This window comes from Paramormyrops kingsleyae, chromosome 20, assembly GCF_048594095.1.
Source record: "Paramormyrops kingsleyae isolate MSU_618 chromosome 20, PKINGS_0.4, whole genome shotgun sequence".
Classification (NCBI taxonomy): domain Eukaryota; kingdom Metazoa; phylum Chordata; class Actinopteri; order Osteoglossiformes; family Mormyridae; genus Paramormyrops; species Paramormyrops kingsleyae.
Genome location: NC_132816.1, coordinates 8,806,281 through 8,822,953, shown reverse-complemented (window position 1 = coordinate 8,822,953; position 16,673 = coordinate 8,806,281). Strand labels below are relative to the sequence as shown.

The window sequence follows — 16,673 nt, the reverse complement described above, 5'->3', positions numbered from 1 at the left end:
AATGTCACCAAATTTCAGTCAACAAAAGTATGTGTACTGGTTAATTATATTTCTCCCCCCCACTGCTAAATGCAGTGTCAATCCAAAATTTATTTTGAACTGCCCCAGACCTTACCCCTGCCTGGGCAGCTCGTAGGGGTCGAGGTGTTTAATAAGAGTTTTTTTCCTCATACCAAGTCCTCCAATGCCCATTCCTACTTGACGAGGTAGGGGTCAACACACCTGTAATAGTTTGCATGTTGCCATCAATCTTTAATGTTATTGTCACTTCTTCCCCATACCCATCAGTTTATATAGTGTAAATTGTAAGAAAAGAGACAAGAAAACCCTTTTACAGTTTATAACATGCGATGGATGAAATGTTGATAAATAAAAAGTGCAATCGCATATTACTGTAATAATACAAAACAAATAAATTATTAAACAATAAATTGTCAGTCCCGATCAAGATACCAAGCTTATGTCTGGTTGAAAGCAAAGCTAGACACCACTTGCTATGTGCTTCCTGGGCGGTTTTGTATGTATATAATATAATAATTTGTAAAATATATTCATATTTACTGCAGAACTGGAACACATTTACCAAAAGCTCCCTGCCTAGATACTGGCGTAAAGACTGCTACTGCTACTGAATGACCTGAATGAGCAGGGTATTTTGTGCTGAATTTGAGAAATGGCTAAAGTATGTTTATAGAGCTAGGAGATGTACCATATTGATACTAACATTGCATATTTATGTGCAATTCTCACATAAAGACTGTGATATTCAGCTCATTTGAAATCAAGCTTTTTCATACCATCATATATCATATCATTTTGTCATGCCATCCAGAGCTGACCGGACCGCAAGTAAAACTTGGGTCTCTTAATTTGTCCATGCATGCATGCATCATTATTCCTTTTTTGGGATATTGTATTACTTTTTTTTTATATAATTTTTTTTGTAAGCTATATTTTGATATTGTGATATTTGTATTTGAAGGGCACAATTCAATTCTTCATAATAAGCCATAGAAAGGTCACCAGTGAAACCCTTGCATTCCCACGTGAACATTTATAAGATTGTATTTGTAGTTTCTGCAAATTTTTATATGAGAAGACACTAAAAAATTCCAATAGGTGCAAGTAGTTTTTCCTCATAAGAAGCATATCATCAAGATATGTGTCAGCAATTTCACTATCAAATTGTGATACATCTGAGTAGCCCAGAATGTCCTGGAAACAAAACCATACGGCATATGTGGCTAACTCATGTAAATACAATGTCATGAGCCTAAAATCAAATGGGGGGGGGGGGGGGGGATGCTCAAAAATGGATAGGGTTCAAAGGGTTAACACAGTACTGTAATTGGGTGTAAAATGTCCTGCTTTAAAGTTCAAATGCAACCCATAAGGTGCATCTAATTTGTACAGAAACATTTATACTAAAATATATATATATTTTTTTAATCCATGGTTCAAATTATACTGTGACACAAATTGCTGCCTAGCCCCAAGATGGTGCATATGCTCCACATATTTTAGTGTGTTATGTAGACTCATACATTAGTCTGTTTCTGATCTTGACTTGTTGTAGCCCTTCCTTGGTCTTGGTTTTGTCTGTCTTACCCTGTCTTGGTATTCTCTTGGTCTTGGTAATGACTTGGTCTCGGTTTAGGTGGTCTTGACTACATCACAACTTTTAGGATGGTGTCACTTCCATGATAATTAAGCTGAATACTGAAAAATGGTTTCATGGCAATGCATCCTGAGCCCCACTTGTACATACAGAGAATCAATGCGTTCAGATTTTTACTAGGTTTTTTGTGACAGATTTTTCCCCCTTTTGTTAAAAAAAAATATTGATAATACTGAGAATTTAGTACTTGAACTTTGAGCTTTTTAACTTGTCAGGTTTTCTAATGTGTAAGAGTTTGATAATTCAGAGAAACCATATTAATTTAATCATCAATATAATATAGTTCTTTTTAAGTTTTTTAAATCGCAAAACTTCTACCAGCCTTGAAATCCACAGAACCAAGATGCAGAATCATGGTCACACATCACTCACTTTTAGGATTTGGTGATCAGTCATAATTGTTGACACAACACGGCACACAACAACGAAATGTGTCCTCTGTATTTAACCCATATGTGACATCGTGACATAGCAGGGGGCAGCAAATTCAGCAGTACCTTGCTGGTCGGGGATTTCAACCAATAATCTTTCAATTACAAGTGAGCTTCCCTAACCATTAGGCCACCATAGCCCCACAGAAAGTAACCGACAAGGACTGGATCATTTCCTATAGGCAAACATTGATGAGGGTTACCGGGACTGGGCTAGCAGTCCAGTTCACACAATCTAACTCACTACCATGTTTTTTTTTTTTTGTTTCTCTCAGCTTAAGGATCAATTTGACAGTTGCCACATAAAAATTTGTTCTGTATTTATTTGGAGGTAATGTAATATTTTGACACTTTTTAATTATCTTTCTAGGTGAGACAGGCTACAAACCAGATTGTTATGAACTGTGCTGACATTGACATCATTACAGCCTCTTTTTCACCAGAAGGAGGCGAAGGTGAGTAGAGGAGACTACATCTTGACTAGTTATGATCATGGCTTTTATATTGAATATGGTTTTAAGGACAGTTGTATGTGCCATATTGATAGTTTTGTTGTATTCCTTGGACTTGCATATGGTTTTAGCACCGGTATGCCACGATAGGCCTTGTTCACATCTGGCATTAACATGCATCCTAGGTGATCCGATCACAAGTGGATAGTGCTTAAAATTCCACAAGTGTGAACATACCCAAAATGCATTGAAAATGTATTAAGATCCAATTGCTCAAACCACATTTGGAGGTGGTCTGCGATGCGTATGGCCCACATTCTTATAGCAGTGTGAACGTGAATGTGTCCTGGGTGGCCTTGAAGGACCGCCTACTCAGCTGACGTCCTTGTGTGGACGTATGTATGTACCTGCATATTTACTCATTAGACGTGTGAATAGTATTTGAAATATGATTTATGTCAGAATGTGTGTCAGTGCAGAATGGACCTCTGTATAGTAAGCAGCATTGTGAAAAACATCCTTTTTTCTACAGCACCAAAAAATAAGCTTGAATCTACTGGGAAATTGGTTTAATCGTGACCCATTCACATGGAAACCTTGTCATATCTAATGCGTATCATTAATGTTTTTATTCGGCGCTCCGGGGGTTTGAATTCCCACTCCAGTAATGACTACTTCGCCTCTTTTACTTAACTTGCTCTAAGTCAGACATGTAATTGAACATATCAGACAGAACAATGAACCTTTTCATTGAAATTTTCACAAATTTTGAGCTTCACTGGTTATGATTAAAAGCTGAAATATTGTCATATGGCAACCGACAAATGCATTACAGACTGAACCCTTTGCTCATGAATAGAAAAGTAGTAACCAAAGTACTGAAAGACCTTTTTAACATGTACATTTGTATCTTGTTGACGGGGTATAAAAATTCATGCCTACAACGTGAAAACTTTTTATTCTGAAATATAGTTTGAATTATTTAAGAAATCTTTTGCATTATGTGAAATATTTTATAACGACTTTCGAATGACAATCAAGATGTTATTATGAAATACAATTTAAAGATATGTAAAAGATAAGCATTATTAAGAAATATAATACCCTTTATGTAATTATGTAAAATAAAAGGACATGTTAATTATACATTATTGAAATTAATTTATTTAGATATATTTATTTCATTTTGAGTATTATGGTGTTCATTACAAACATCTTAGGCGGTGGGATTGCGCCAATAGCTTTTAATTTCTTTTTCTCCTCCTTTTAATATTTGGCAGATTCTGAGGTTCATATATTAATTGAAAAGGGGACACAGGTTCACTGTTCTGTCTGATACGTTGAATTGGAGCAAGTTAATTATGGAAATGATTTACATGTTTAAATTGTGGGAAAGTGAGATCAGATTAAAAGCAGTCTGTGGAGACGCATGTTAATACCAGGTGTGAACTGACATATTTAGCTCTGTCCACTTGTGATCGGATCACCCAGGTCGCATGTTAATACCAGGTGTGAACAGGACCATAGACGCTTTGCTGAAGACACAAAATGCCTGTGCAAAATTCTAAGTGCCACACTGCAAATGATTTTATTTTGAGACAGGTTGCCCCAATATTGAAGCAGTGCTGCTTAGTGATGGCAAAAAGGCCAGTTTTCACAATTGACACCTTTAAAATGATAACTCAAAAACTATTTGATGGATGTTCTTCAAACTTAGCAGAGGCATTGTGTGGCTGCTGATCGGGAGTTGATTAAAATATGAGATGGATATCTCCAAAATTAGAGTGATGCCGCTTAGTGGCATCAAAGGGAAGCAGAGAACATGTGACATTGTGAAAGTATCAGTATTTGATGGATTTTACTATTGCTTCCGGAAAACATTACATGAATAAAGATGTAATGGTTTCATTTTCAATTTCAAAAATTGTCCCCAAAATTAAGCAGCAGTGCCGTATGGCAGTAGAGGAAGGAAATGCCAGCTGTAGGAGACACTTGATCTTGAGACAATTGCCCAAAAATTGAAGCAGCACAGCATAGTGATAGCAAAGAGACGACTAACTCAGGGACTTGATTTTGTCAGTGTGATAATTCAGAAATGATTTCACTGATATTTTCTACACTTTCACTCATGTTGTATGCGTGAAAATCTGGATCATTTTAAAGTTTGATACAAGTCCCACCAAAATTGAAGTAACAGATGGCAAAGAAAAGGATGACATGGTTAGAGGCTTGTCCTTGTTAACAGGATCATTGTGTTATTACTGTATTTAATCTCATCAGACAACACACCATTGTTGTGCATTTTTTTCATTACTGTTAAGTGATGGCTTGCTGTGTGGAGGCAAACTTAATTACATGATTTAATAAAGGCTATTTGTTTTTCAATGAAAGTTATAATTGTTTTTTAGTGGTGTTTTGTAGGGAATTTTAGTAGGGGTTTATAAGAGCTTTATTAGTACTGTTAACCAACTGAGTTTTGTGATCTGTCTGCGGGGTGGGGTTGGGGAGGGGGGGGAACGGGGGAGGAGATTCGGGCTCTTCCCATGCGAGTCACCAAGGCGATGGATTAGATAATGAATTGTTATTTTGCCACGAACAAAAATGTTACCAGCACCAATATTTCTTACTCTCTTGCTCTTTTTTGTCCCCATTTGTATACTCTAACAGGGCTAGACATAAGCCGCGGCACCGCGGCCAATGGCCATCGTGCCTTTCAAAATTGCCCGCACGCCTCCTCAAAATTGAAGTACCTTACGGCCAAGATTGGCCTGCCTTTAATGTTTGTCTGGCCGTATGTCCCCTTTTTACCGAAAGTAACGTTCATTACACAAAAGACTTGCGCACGACACGGTCCACTTTACCTCGTCAACAATCGATGCATCTGTACTGAACCCAAACCCAACCTTCGATACGAGAAACGAGGTCGACCCGCACATCTCGTAATTCCCAACTACTGAATAAACCGCAATGAATTCTGGACTAATACGATCATGTGTTCGTCGCATGATTGGCTGGTACGGTATGTATCGTCCAGCCTACTATGGAGCCACAGCAATGACAATGGTGCATCATCGGGGGTTACGTTTTTGATTGGAAAAGCCATCCGACGGTTTCCGAATAACAGATAGGTGTCCTCTTCGGTAATCATCGTGTAGTTGTCGTCTGCTGCTTATGCTGTCACCATGCCTCGCAAAGATCGAGAACGTAAAAGAAAGCAAGCTGAACTCGCGGCTACTGCCGCAAAATGTTGCAAATTATCTACTTTGTTCAGGTAAGTGTCAGATGGTGTTGTAAAAAAACATTTGCCGAGGCAGAGCAGATTTGACTCAGAGAAGTACCAAGCTCTGCTGGGAGGATATAGGACTGGTAGCGTGCAGTGTGCAAAAAACGAACGTCAAGTCAATTGTCATGTACACTAAAAGAATACGGGTGTTCTGAGCAAACAAATACAAAAATATTGACGGCTCCTTTATTGTTGGATTTTGTTTTTTGAAATAAAGCTATATATATCTATATATATATCTATATATATATCTATATATATATATCTATATATATATCTATATATATCTATATATATCTATATATATCTATATATATATCTATATATATCTATATATATCTATATCTATATCTATATATATATCTATATATATATCTATATATATATATCTATATATATATATATATATCTATATATATATATATATAATATATATATATATATATATATATATATATATATATATATATATATTCTGTCTCAAATCGAAGGTCGTATTGCGTAGGTTGTCTAAACTTGGTAATTACAGTAATTGGTAATTAGTGACTCAGTATTGGCCCAATGCCTTTTTGGAAAGTTTCTGCTTTTTTGAAAATAAAAAAATGCATCCTTTATGGAAATAAAATTCCTCCACAAGGCCCGAGGTGTCCTATGAAATTTAAATAAATGAAAAAAACATTTTTACTCCAGATTTTGCCCTTGTGCCCAGGCTTAATGGGCAAAAAATATGAATAGCCAAGGCCAAAGTGGCTGTGCCCTCCTAAATCCTTATGTCTAGCCCTGCTCTAAGTGAAAGAGATGAGAGTCTAAAATACTTTGGTTTGCAAATACTGTTCTTGTTGATTATAGCAAATCCTGTGTACATACTGTAGTGGTGCAACGGATCACTGTTGATCCATGATCCGAACCGATCCCTCTCCACAGTTCGGCACGCACATGATCCGAAGATTAAAAAAAAAAATTAAAAGTTCCACTGTATGGTGCGCGTGGTCAGTCTGTCAAGCGATAGTCATGGCCAGCGGTAGCGGTCCGAGTGGAGGAGCAGGAGAGCTCAGGAAACCTCCAGCATGACTTAGATCTCGTGTGGGAGCATTTTGGCTTCCCCGTTAAATATACTGATGGGAAAAGGGTGGTGGATAAAGCCACCACAGTTTGTCGACAGTGTGGCACGAGGAAGCCGTATGAGACTGTGGCAACACGTCGGGCATGGCCCTTCATTTGAAACGACATCACCCTGGTGTGATGAGCTAAGATGAAGGCTGCGCAACAACCGCTGATATCCGTGGCATTTACGCAGCCCTTTGCTGCCCAATCCGACCGGGCTAAAGCTATTACAAAAGCTATTGGGGTGTTTATAGCTGTTACAAGCTCACGTCTGCTTTACCTTCTTTCTTCTTTTTTGATGATGTGGACATAAGCCAGTTTTTATTTCATTCTCCATGTTCAAAGTAAGAAGCAATGATACCTTAAATTGCATTTTACGTTGTTTTTGATTGTGTCCACATTAAAGGAAATAATTATCATGCCCTATATTGCACCTTAATTTGTTTTTATATAATTGCGTGGAATGAGTCTTGAGTTGAATGTTGTTTTTTAATGGTCAAAAAATACTTAAATAAATAAATGGAGTTAAATTTGTCTTTGTCTTTTTTCTTTTTTTGCTGATTCGAAAATTGATCCGATCCCTGACTTTTTGTATATATTTTTTGATCCGTTGCACCACTAACATACTGTAAATAAGAACCTTATATTTTTTTGTTTTGCATCCATGCCGTGAATTGCATGAATGCTCATACTGAAAAATTAAATGTCCCATTTTCAGTCAATATAGGATGCAATTTCTCTTGTTTTTTTCGGATCACGTCACCGAAAACTTTAACAGAAAGGGAAACTGTAGATATTTGTTGTAGTGAGAGAGCACATTTTGGATTTTTTTGTGCATATGTGTTGCAATGTAATTTAGAGCTAAGCAGTAATGGAAACCGGTGTAGTATACTCATTAAAATAAAAAGGAAATTCATAAAGTGCCAAATATGTAAATAGTACTTAATGACCACATTTAAGTACAGGAAAATAACTTAGAACAGGAGACATATTATGCATTATAAAGATATTGCCTCAGATATCCATATATTGGTCATTACAAAACACAGTATTAAGATTTTGATAACCATGATGCCGGCATAGTGGCCCAGTGCTTAGCACTGCTGCCTCACAGCAAAAAGGTTCTGGGTTCGGTCCCGGGTCCTTTCTGTGTGGAGTTCGCAAGCTCTCCCCGTGTTCGCGTGGGTTTTCACCGGGGCTCTGGTTTCCTCCCACGGTCCAAAAGTGTGCAGGATAAGTTGATTGGTGAGTCTAAATTGGCACTGTAGTTGTGTGCGTGTGAGTACCTCGTTGTGTTGGCGACTGCCCAGGGTTGGTTCCCGCCTGCACCCATTGTTCCCGGGATAGACTCCGGTCCCCCCCGCGACCCCAGTTGGGATTAAGCGGTTTCAGAAAATGGATGGATGGATGACCATAATGCCTAATTACCACTATAGAATTAATTGAAGCTTTGTTTAAACAAGTGCCAGGCAGATAACATCAGGTTGGATTGGGAGACACATTATGCATTATTACAAATTTTAGAATAATATAAATTTACTACCATACAACCCCTAGTGTTTGTGCACTTAACTCCAGATTCTGAGTTTGCAGTCACGTTTTATTTAACAAATAACCAAAATTTAAAATAAAAATTTATTTGAGAGTTTGAAATGACAAATTGAAAGCACAATAAAAGTAAATTGTTTGCACATTTTAGGAATTTGAGCTTTATGTAGTACTTTTTGACCACATTAAGCTAAAGCATGATTTAGTACAAGATCAATATGGATAGCACAGTGGAGACCTGTTTTGCTTCATTTGTCTCTGAGTTGTTGTTGTTGTACCCTACTGTCCATGGGTCTCTTGCCTCCAGGCTGCATATCTTTTCAGTGGAAATTTTAAATATGATATGTTAAATGCTTTCGGGCCTGTGACCTGAGAGAACCAGAATGAAACCTTCTCTCCTCCTTTTTACTCTAGAGATAAGTGCTACTGGATTCAACTATCAGAATGAGGATGAAAAGGTTACTTTGTCTTTCCCCAGTGCTCTTCAGAAAGGTAAGTGGAGCTTCTGAGAACCGCTAAATCCTTCCATTTTAAAGTGTGCTCATTCCTTTTTAACGTTAACATGTTTCATATTTTAAAATGCAGGTACATCACATCTGTTCTTCAATATAAAAACAGTGCCACATTCACTAGTCCCCTCAGTTTACAAAATGCATTGTATTGCATGGAAACCCATCAGATAAAACCCATGGCAAAATACCAGTATGTCACTTGTGCAATACTTGCTGAAATGGACTTTTCCCATCTGGAGACGAGTGTGGGGTCATAAATATCTCCATTGTGGATTTTTATATATATAAATAAAAATTTATACTTTGTTGACTGTATGATGACGCATTTAGCCATTATCTGAATAAACATGGATGGACCAATTGAAGGTGGATTCCTTTGAAAGGGTTCCAGGTATCGGGTTGGGCTAAATTGTGGCCTGTTTAGGCATGAATATGATGATGGTGGAAGAACAAAGAAAACATTGGTTCCAGCTTGCCATGTTTACATCCATTGCCTGCATCTTGTCATAAGTTCATAGTTGTAAAATGTTCTGTTACAGTGCCGCGAATGAACTCTTGCTGTTTAATAAGATAATGACACTTAAGTTTTCAGAGATCCTTTACTCTGGTATAGTGGTGAACACGGGATGGAATTTTAAATCCTGATTCGGCCCGAACCCCACAAGATTCTGTCCCACTTCTGCAGAAGCTGATTTATCCCGCTCCCACCTGCAAACACAAATGTTTTCATTGACTGTGCTTTATTTTCAGTTTAAGATTAAAGACAAACCTGTAGCCTCAACAAATAGGTGGCTTTTCAAAGGAATCCACCTTCAATCCTACGTTCAACATGTAACAGTTTAATAATTAACAGGCTACATTTTTCATATAATTAGGCGCTTTGACATCGAAGTTCTGGAACCTGGTCCCTGGGCTGTGTGAACCTGAGCATTTATTTATATTTTATTCATACGACTTGTGATATGTTTATATTTCATTATTAAATCTGACAAGCAGATTGATCTTCTGGTTTCACAGAATAAAAAAACAGTAACGTATTCCACCAATATGTATAAATTTAAGTATAAATATGGAAACTTAAGCCAAAAATGTATTAATGAAATGTATTTCACCTGCAACATTAACAGTTACAGGTTGTAGATCTGCACAAACAAAATCCACACATTTTTGTGGGTTTTTTTTTAAAAATTTTTTTAAATTGCAGTTGTCACTTTCTAGTTTGCACTTGCACATGAATGTCAGTCTAGTCTGGCCCTTCAAAACTGAGCACACATGGCGCTTTAGCCTTGAAGTTCCAGGCTTATGCCCAGTATAAAAGATAGTACTTTATGACATTTGTCACAATGGGCAAAAGCCATTGTGGTCACTTACAATGGAAAAAGACTGTCAAAAATCTTAAGTGCTTTACATAGTTTGACATTTTTATATTCATTGTTCCTTAAACAGGCACTTACATCCTCGGGTGTTAAAGATTTTTGTGCTGGCTATGCCATCATTTGCCAGGCGCTCACAAGAGTAGCGAAGGACTTTCAAAATGCTAACATGCTTTTGAACATTCCAGGATAGGCTGGCTGTGTAAAACCCATGTTAGGCATATATTACGATACTTATTTTAATTATTTTTGCCAGATCCCACGTCATTTCCATTTTTCCCGCTATCGCAGACATATCAGTCTCTTACAGTCTGCTCCCGCATTCAAAAAATGAAAATTTGTACTGCTCCGTACTCTATTGCCTCAGGTCCCACGGGATTCCTACAGGAATGCAGACCTCTACTCTGCCTGTCCAGTTCATCAAATACATACTTTCACTATTACATTTGTATCCATTAAAGCTAAAAAATATGAACAGATTTCTGTTAACCATCTTCCGTAATTTCACATATACTGCCCACGGAGTAAACAGGTTTTTACGTCCTGCTGCGGGGGAGGGGGCAAGTTAAATAAGGGTTGGAGTTGTATTCCTATTTACATTTCCATGAAGGGGTTATTCAAAAGCAGTTGAGCAAATGTTTGTCAGCATTAATGGTGTTTTTGTATTTCAAAAAGTAAACAGTTGGCATTTCCTTAACAAGTGTACAAAGCTGATTTATAAAAAATCGTAACGGAGTTCAAACTTTTTGAACTCCTTGAAATTCTTGGTTCAGGTTGTACACAGAAGTTTCAAAAAGAGACAAGCTAGTATGAAAGTATGCAGTACTGATAAATGTTTCAGACATTATCGTGGTCTTTCTCGGAAGCAAAGCCGTATCATTTGAGCGGGTGAAATGTTAATCAGCCAATGCTTCCGCTTCGATGGGAAAATACTAATAGCTTCAGTTGTCCATAATTTGAAATCACCTGTGTATGACTTTTGTTTTCACATTGTTGGGGGCTAATTTAACAAGAATTTAGTCAGTGTATATGTACAAAAGATTTATATTTTGGTTTAACTATAACAGCATAGTAAGTTTCTGTGGTCAGTTTAACATCTTCTATGCACTGTAGGGTAAGTAGTAATTTTACAATTTCTGGTACATACAGTAAATCAATATGTTCAGTTATACAACTAGAGTTCAAAATATAAAGTAATTTTAGTTATATTTTTAAGTATAATATTGATATCCATCCATCCATTTTCCAAACCGCTTATCCTTCTGGGTCGCGGGGGGGTCCGGAGCCTATCCCAGAAGCTATGGGCACGAGGCGGGAAACAACCCAGGAGGGGGGGGCAGCCCATCGCAGGGCACACTCACACACCATTCACTGACACAGGCACACCTAAGGGCAATTTAGTAACTCCAATTAGCCTCAGCATGTCTTTGGACTGTGGGGTTGGGAAACCAGAGTACCCAGAGGAAACCCCGTGATGACATGGGGAAAAAATGCAAACTCCACACACATGTAACCCAGGCGGAGACTTGAACCCTGGTCCCAGAAGTGTGAGGCAACAGTGCTAACCACTACAACACCATGCCGCCCTAATATTGCTCAGATAATTATTAAAAGTGCATGCCATATTCAGTTGAGTCCTGTAACCCTACAAGCTTAAAAATGGACAATGCAGGTTAAGGTGTTACTTCATACAAAATTGGTAAAATTGTTCATTTTCAGTCCAAATTCTGCCTTGATAAGTCCCCAGAACACTAATTTATGAAAAACCTTGCAGACACTAATAAATGTGGCCAGTTTGTAATTAAAAAAAGAAAACTCTGTGAATGTTAATTCCTATGTCCTGTGTGTCAGGCAAATGATATCTTTCCAGTAGCATCCGGCATTTCCTTAGTCTTCATTGTTTCTATGCAGTTTTAACACAGTCCTTTCAGGTTTGGTTCAAATTTCAGTTTTGAAGCTAAAACTGGCATTCGGAAATCTTTATTGGTAAATAAATTTAGATTTTTGGATTTTTAGTCCACATACCATGAGTTTCAGTTGTTGCAAAATCTCTTCTGTTGCAGGTTCTGGTATTTTGAGGATCGACTATGTTGGAGAGCTAAATGACAAAATGAAAGGCTTCTATAGAAGTAAATACACAGCCCCTTCGGGAGAAGTGCGCTTTGCTGCTGTCACACAGTTTGAGGTGAATGTGCGATTCATGTAGAAAGACCCCCACTGCGAGGCCTACTGCTGACCAGGCCCCTCACTTGCATCCTTTACCTTGTCCTCCATCAGCACGTACAGCAGAAAATGCCAGTGATTGGGATGTTTTATTTATTGGAAAGTTCTGAAATGTAAGCTTAAGCGATGCCACGTTGAGGAGTGTGGATTTTTTGCTCCTGTAATGTGATGTTTTTGTCCCAGGCTACAGATGCTCGCAGAGCCTTTCCTTGCTGGGATGAGCCAGCTATCAAAGCCACCTTTGACATCACGCTTATTGTTCCCAAGGACCGGGTAGCCCTGTCAAATATGGTAATTTTTGTTGTATACTCCTTTATTCCAGGTATTCTAACAGGATATCAGATTTTTCATTTCATTTTACTTTTAATATAGTATAGCCAGCTTGTATACCTTGCATGTGACAAATAAAACCCTTATCCTTTTTAGTGTGTTAGAGACTGACATATATTCCATATATACCTGATATTCTGTCTTTTAAATGTTCTGCTTAATGTCTTCTAAACTTCTCACGCACTGTAAAAAGTGCTGTTCCAGTTTTAAGGCTGTTGTATGTGCAGTTCTTCCACTTCAAATGCAGGATGTGACTGGTAACTTTTTTTCCTCCAGAATGTTATAGATCGTAAGCCGTATCCCAATGATGAGAGTCTTGTAGAGGTGAAGTTTGCCAGGACTCCTGTCATGTCCACTTATCTGGTTGCGTTTGTTATTGGCGAATACGATTTTGTGGAAAGTCGATCTTCCGATGGTATAACAGTGCGTGTTTACACACCTGTTGGAAAGGCTGAACAAGGAAAATTCGCTCTTGAAGTAAGTGTAAGCTTTTTTATGTTTTCAGTTTCTCTTCTTTGATGTCACGTAATTACTTACCTGCTAAGTCTGTGTGGATTTTTGAAATTTGCATGTGTAACATGTAGCTTTTGCCTTAAATAGGCCTAACATATGAGCAGTGAGCTGATTTTATTGACATAAATATGTATTCTGTTACTTTCTATGCATTGATTTTCTGTCTGTTTGCTGTCTGCTGTATGGCAGCTGACTGTTTGGACTGCTGACAGATAATTCCGTGAAAGACATTTCTTTGTTTTGGTATTGCATTGCTTTCTAAGCTGGTGGCAGTTTTATAAAAAAATATATAACAAAAAAGCACCGCAAGATTGCAATTTAAAACTTAAGAAAGGGGGCTGTTGGAACCACAGGAATGTATTCTCCAGACAGCTCCATCACCTGCTCCACCCGTCTAATAAATACTCCTCACAAAGTCACCAACCTCCACAAGTGCTAGATGGATCAACCAGAAATGATAGTTAATGTGTTTTTCCCAGCTGTGACACCTAACTCTGAAACTACACCTATTCATTTATTGCACATTACATTTACATGCCAATTTGCACAGTCTTGCGCAATTACGTAATTACTTGTATTCCTTTCTGTATGTCTCGTAGAGCAATACAATAATGTAAAGCTGTGGAGCCTAGTCATTAAAATAAAAGGCAGATTCATAAAAACTACCTTGTACACAAATATGTAAATGGTAAATATGTAAATGACCACAAAGCATAGTTTTACCCATTAAAGAAAGTACAGGGGAATAAATTTGGAGTGGGACACATGCATTATTATAAAGACATAGACTCAGATGTGTACATATGTTATTACTGTGTGCAGTATTAAGAATTGGATGACCATCACGCCTAATTTCTGCAGTAGAATTGGTTGAAACTTTGGACAAGTGCAAGGTCTAGCAGAATAAGATCAAGTTGGATTGTGAGAAATGCATTATTACAGAGATTTGAGCAAATAAAATTACTATCTTAAAACCCATAGTATATATATATATGTGCACTTCATTCCAGCTTCAGGCTTTGCGGTCACATACAAATTTTAATTACAATAAAAAGTAATGTGAGAGTTACAAATTGAAAGCACACAAAGGGTAAATTGTATGTACCTTTTATGGATTTTGTGAACTCGATTTAATATTTTTTGGGATCCTAAGTTGTACACAATTTAGTTCAATGTGGCCACAAAAAGAAAATATTTTAAAATTATGTAAATACCATTAGTGTATTAGTAGTGGTGTTGTAAAGATCTTACTGTTAGGTCACAGAAAATGTTAGTCATAAAGCGAAGAGAAATATGCAATATAAATATTTAGACATTTTTAAATAATATAAATGATATTTTAACATGAATGAAATACACATTAAGACACAAAGTTGAAATACATTTCTAGAAGCTTGTGATATTTGCTGTACAGTTTCTGCTTAAAGCAATCCATGGAAAACACAAAGCTAAGTTAGTCTAATATTCTGAGAGAGAACTTGATCCTGTCATGGTCGTTATTTGATAATGGGATTCAGTGTCGCAGTTTTGTATGTAAAGTACTTATTTGAACAATCCCCTATCTGCAGGTTGCAACGAAGACCTTACCTTTTTACAAAGACTACTTTAACGTTCCATATCCTCTGCCTAAAATTGATCTCATAGCGATTGCTGATTTTGCTGCTGGTAAGTATATGAACCTTCTTTTGATATTTTGTGGTTTGTAATTATATTGTGGGGACCAGATTTCCACACAATGTGCTAAAAACTTGTAACTTTTTACTTCGTGGGATTAGTTTTATAAAAATCAAAAAACTAAAAATGCCAGGAGTCTTGCATTTTGTTTGGTTACTCATGGTTACTCTTAGGGCTAGGTAGGGATTAAGGTTGTCATATTGTCATATTTAGGATTAGGGTTATGCCCATAGACATGAATGGGCGTTCCCCACAAAGGATACAAATGCAATTCTGTGTGTGTCTGTGTCTGTGTGTGTGTGAGTTTTTGGACCATGGTAATCATATGGTTTCAGTATCTTAAAAGAAAATAAAAACACAGTGAACTTTTTCGGCCCTATTTTCCATCTTCACAAAGCATGACGCAAAATGGTTTTGCTAGTTACGTACCAGTGCATTGCTCATTTTCACGCCATCTGTGCATGCCGTCAAAATACCAAATGATTTTGCGCCCGCTTTCCGCTTGGAGTGGTGCTGTTTAAATGTGCCATGGCCAGGCGCATTGTTGATGTGCTATTCTAAGGCAGTGAAATGACATTGCGCTTGTGACCAACGAAAACCACGTCAGAAGTCAGGGGTGCATTTTTAAAAGGCATTTAAGTGGCGCATTTTAGAAATGTGCATGTTCATGACGCTCGTTAGACTCAAAGGTTACGCCCTCGAGGTGCACTAATAGTTTATTTTATTTATATACATTTTATTGTAGAGTACATCTGGTCTTTTTACATAATCATGCTGTTTCATGAAACACCAAAAGAAAAAAAAAAATATATATATATTAAGTAAAGAACAAGAACAATCATTTAAAAAAATAATCTTTCAAGTTCATTATCAGGATTAAGCATGTACTGTAATTCAAATGACATTTGGATTTCTAAAAATGCTTTTCATCTGTGTTTACATACTCAGGTGGAACATTACAATACAGCCCCCCGAAGGTCACAGTAGTCTTTGTGGCATGTTCTATGTTGCGTAGTATTGCCATGCTTGATGGATGTCTATTGGACATAAATGAAGGACACATTATAGGACTTCAGAAGGTGTGATGCTGAACTGCATGCGCTGATGCCATCAAAGCAGAGTATGCCCTATTGCCTTTTATTAGAACATAAAAAAAAAACATGCAAGCATAATTGAGTCCCATTCCCAGCTGCTGCTCTCGTTCAGCAGTGAGCTTCCGTTTTCCTCATCTTCTGACGTCATTATACCACTGTCAGCACTGCACAGATGATCTGGTGATGCCAGAGAATGAGGACTTGCTCACCGCTACCTCGTCCCACGCCTGCTTCACCTAAAAAGGCAGGCGTAGTTGGAACAGTAGTGTTCCTATAGATAATGTCCTCATGCCTTTTCATTTGTGAACAAGCACGTCCATTTCCTTGGCTGAAAACCGTTCTGGCTTGCCAGGCAAATGCTCCATTGTAATAGCAATCCACCATAGATCATGCCCCACTGCCTTTTAAAGGTGAGATGACACGTCATTCCAATTGACACAGCAGACCCACCCGAAGCG

At 37.6% G+C, this 16,673-nt stretch overlaps 1 protein-coding gene across 2 annotated transcripts in view; it reads left to right on the top strand.

Moving 5' to 3' along the window:
* Window positions 1-16,673, top strand: part of npepps (aminopeptidase puromycin sensitive) — a 65,154-nt gene that overhangs the window by 11,373 nt on the left and 37,108 nt on the right. For both annotated transcript variants that reach the window (XM_072703907.1, XM_072703908.1), the window contains exons 2-7: window positions 2,480-2,564; window positions 8,911-8,988; window positions 12,445-12,566; window positions 12,788-12,895; window positions 13,211-13,411; window positions 15,016-15,112. In XM_072703907.1, the coding sequence (XP_072560008.1) occupies window positions 2,480-2,564; window positions 8,911-8,988; window positions 12,445-12,566; window positions 12,788-12,895; window positions 13,211-13,411; window positions 15,016-15,112 (691 nt within the window). The remainder of the gene's footprint in view (window positions 1-2,479; window positions 2,565-8,910; window positions 8,989-12,444; window positions 12,567-12,787; window positions 12,896-13,210; window positions 13,412-15,015; window positions 15,113-16,673) is intronic.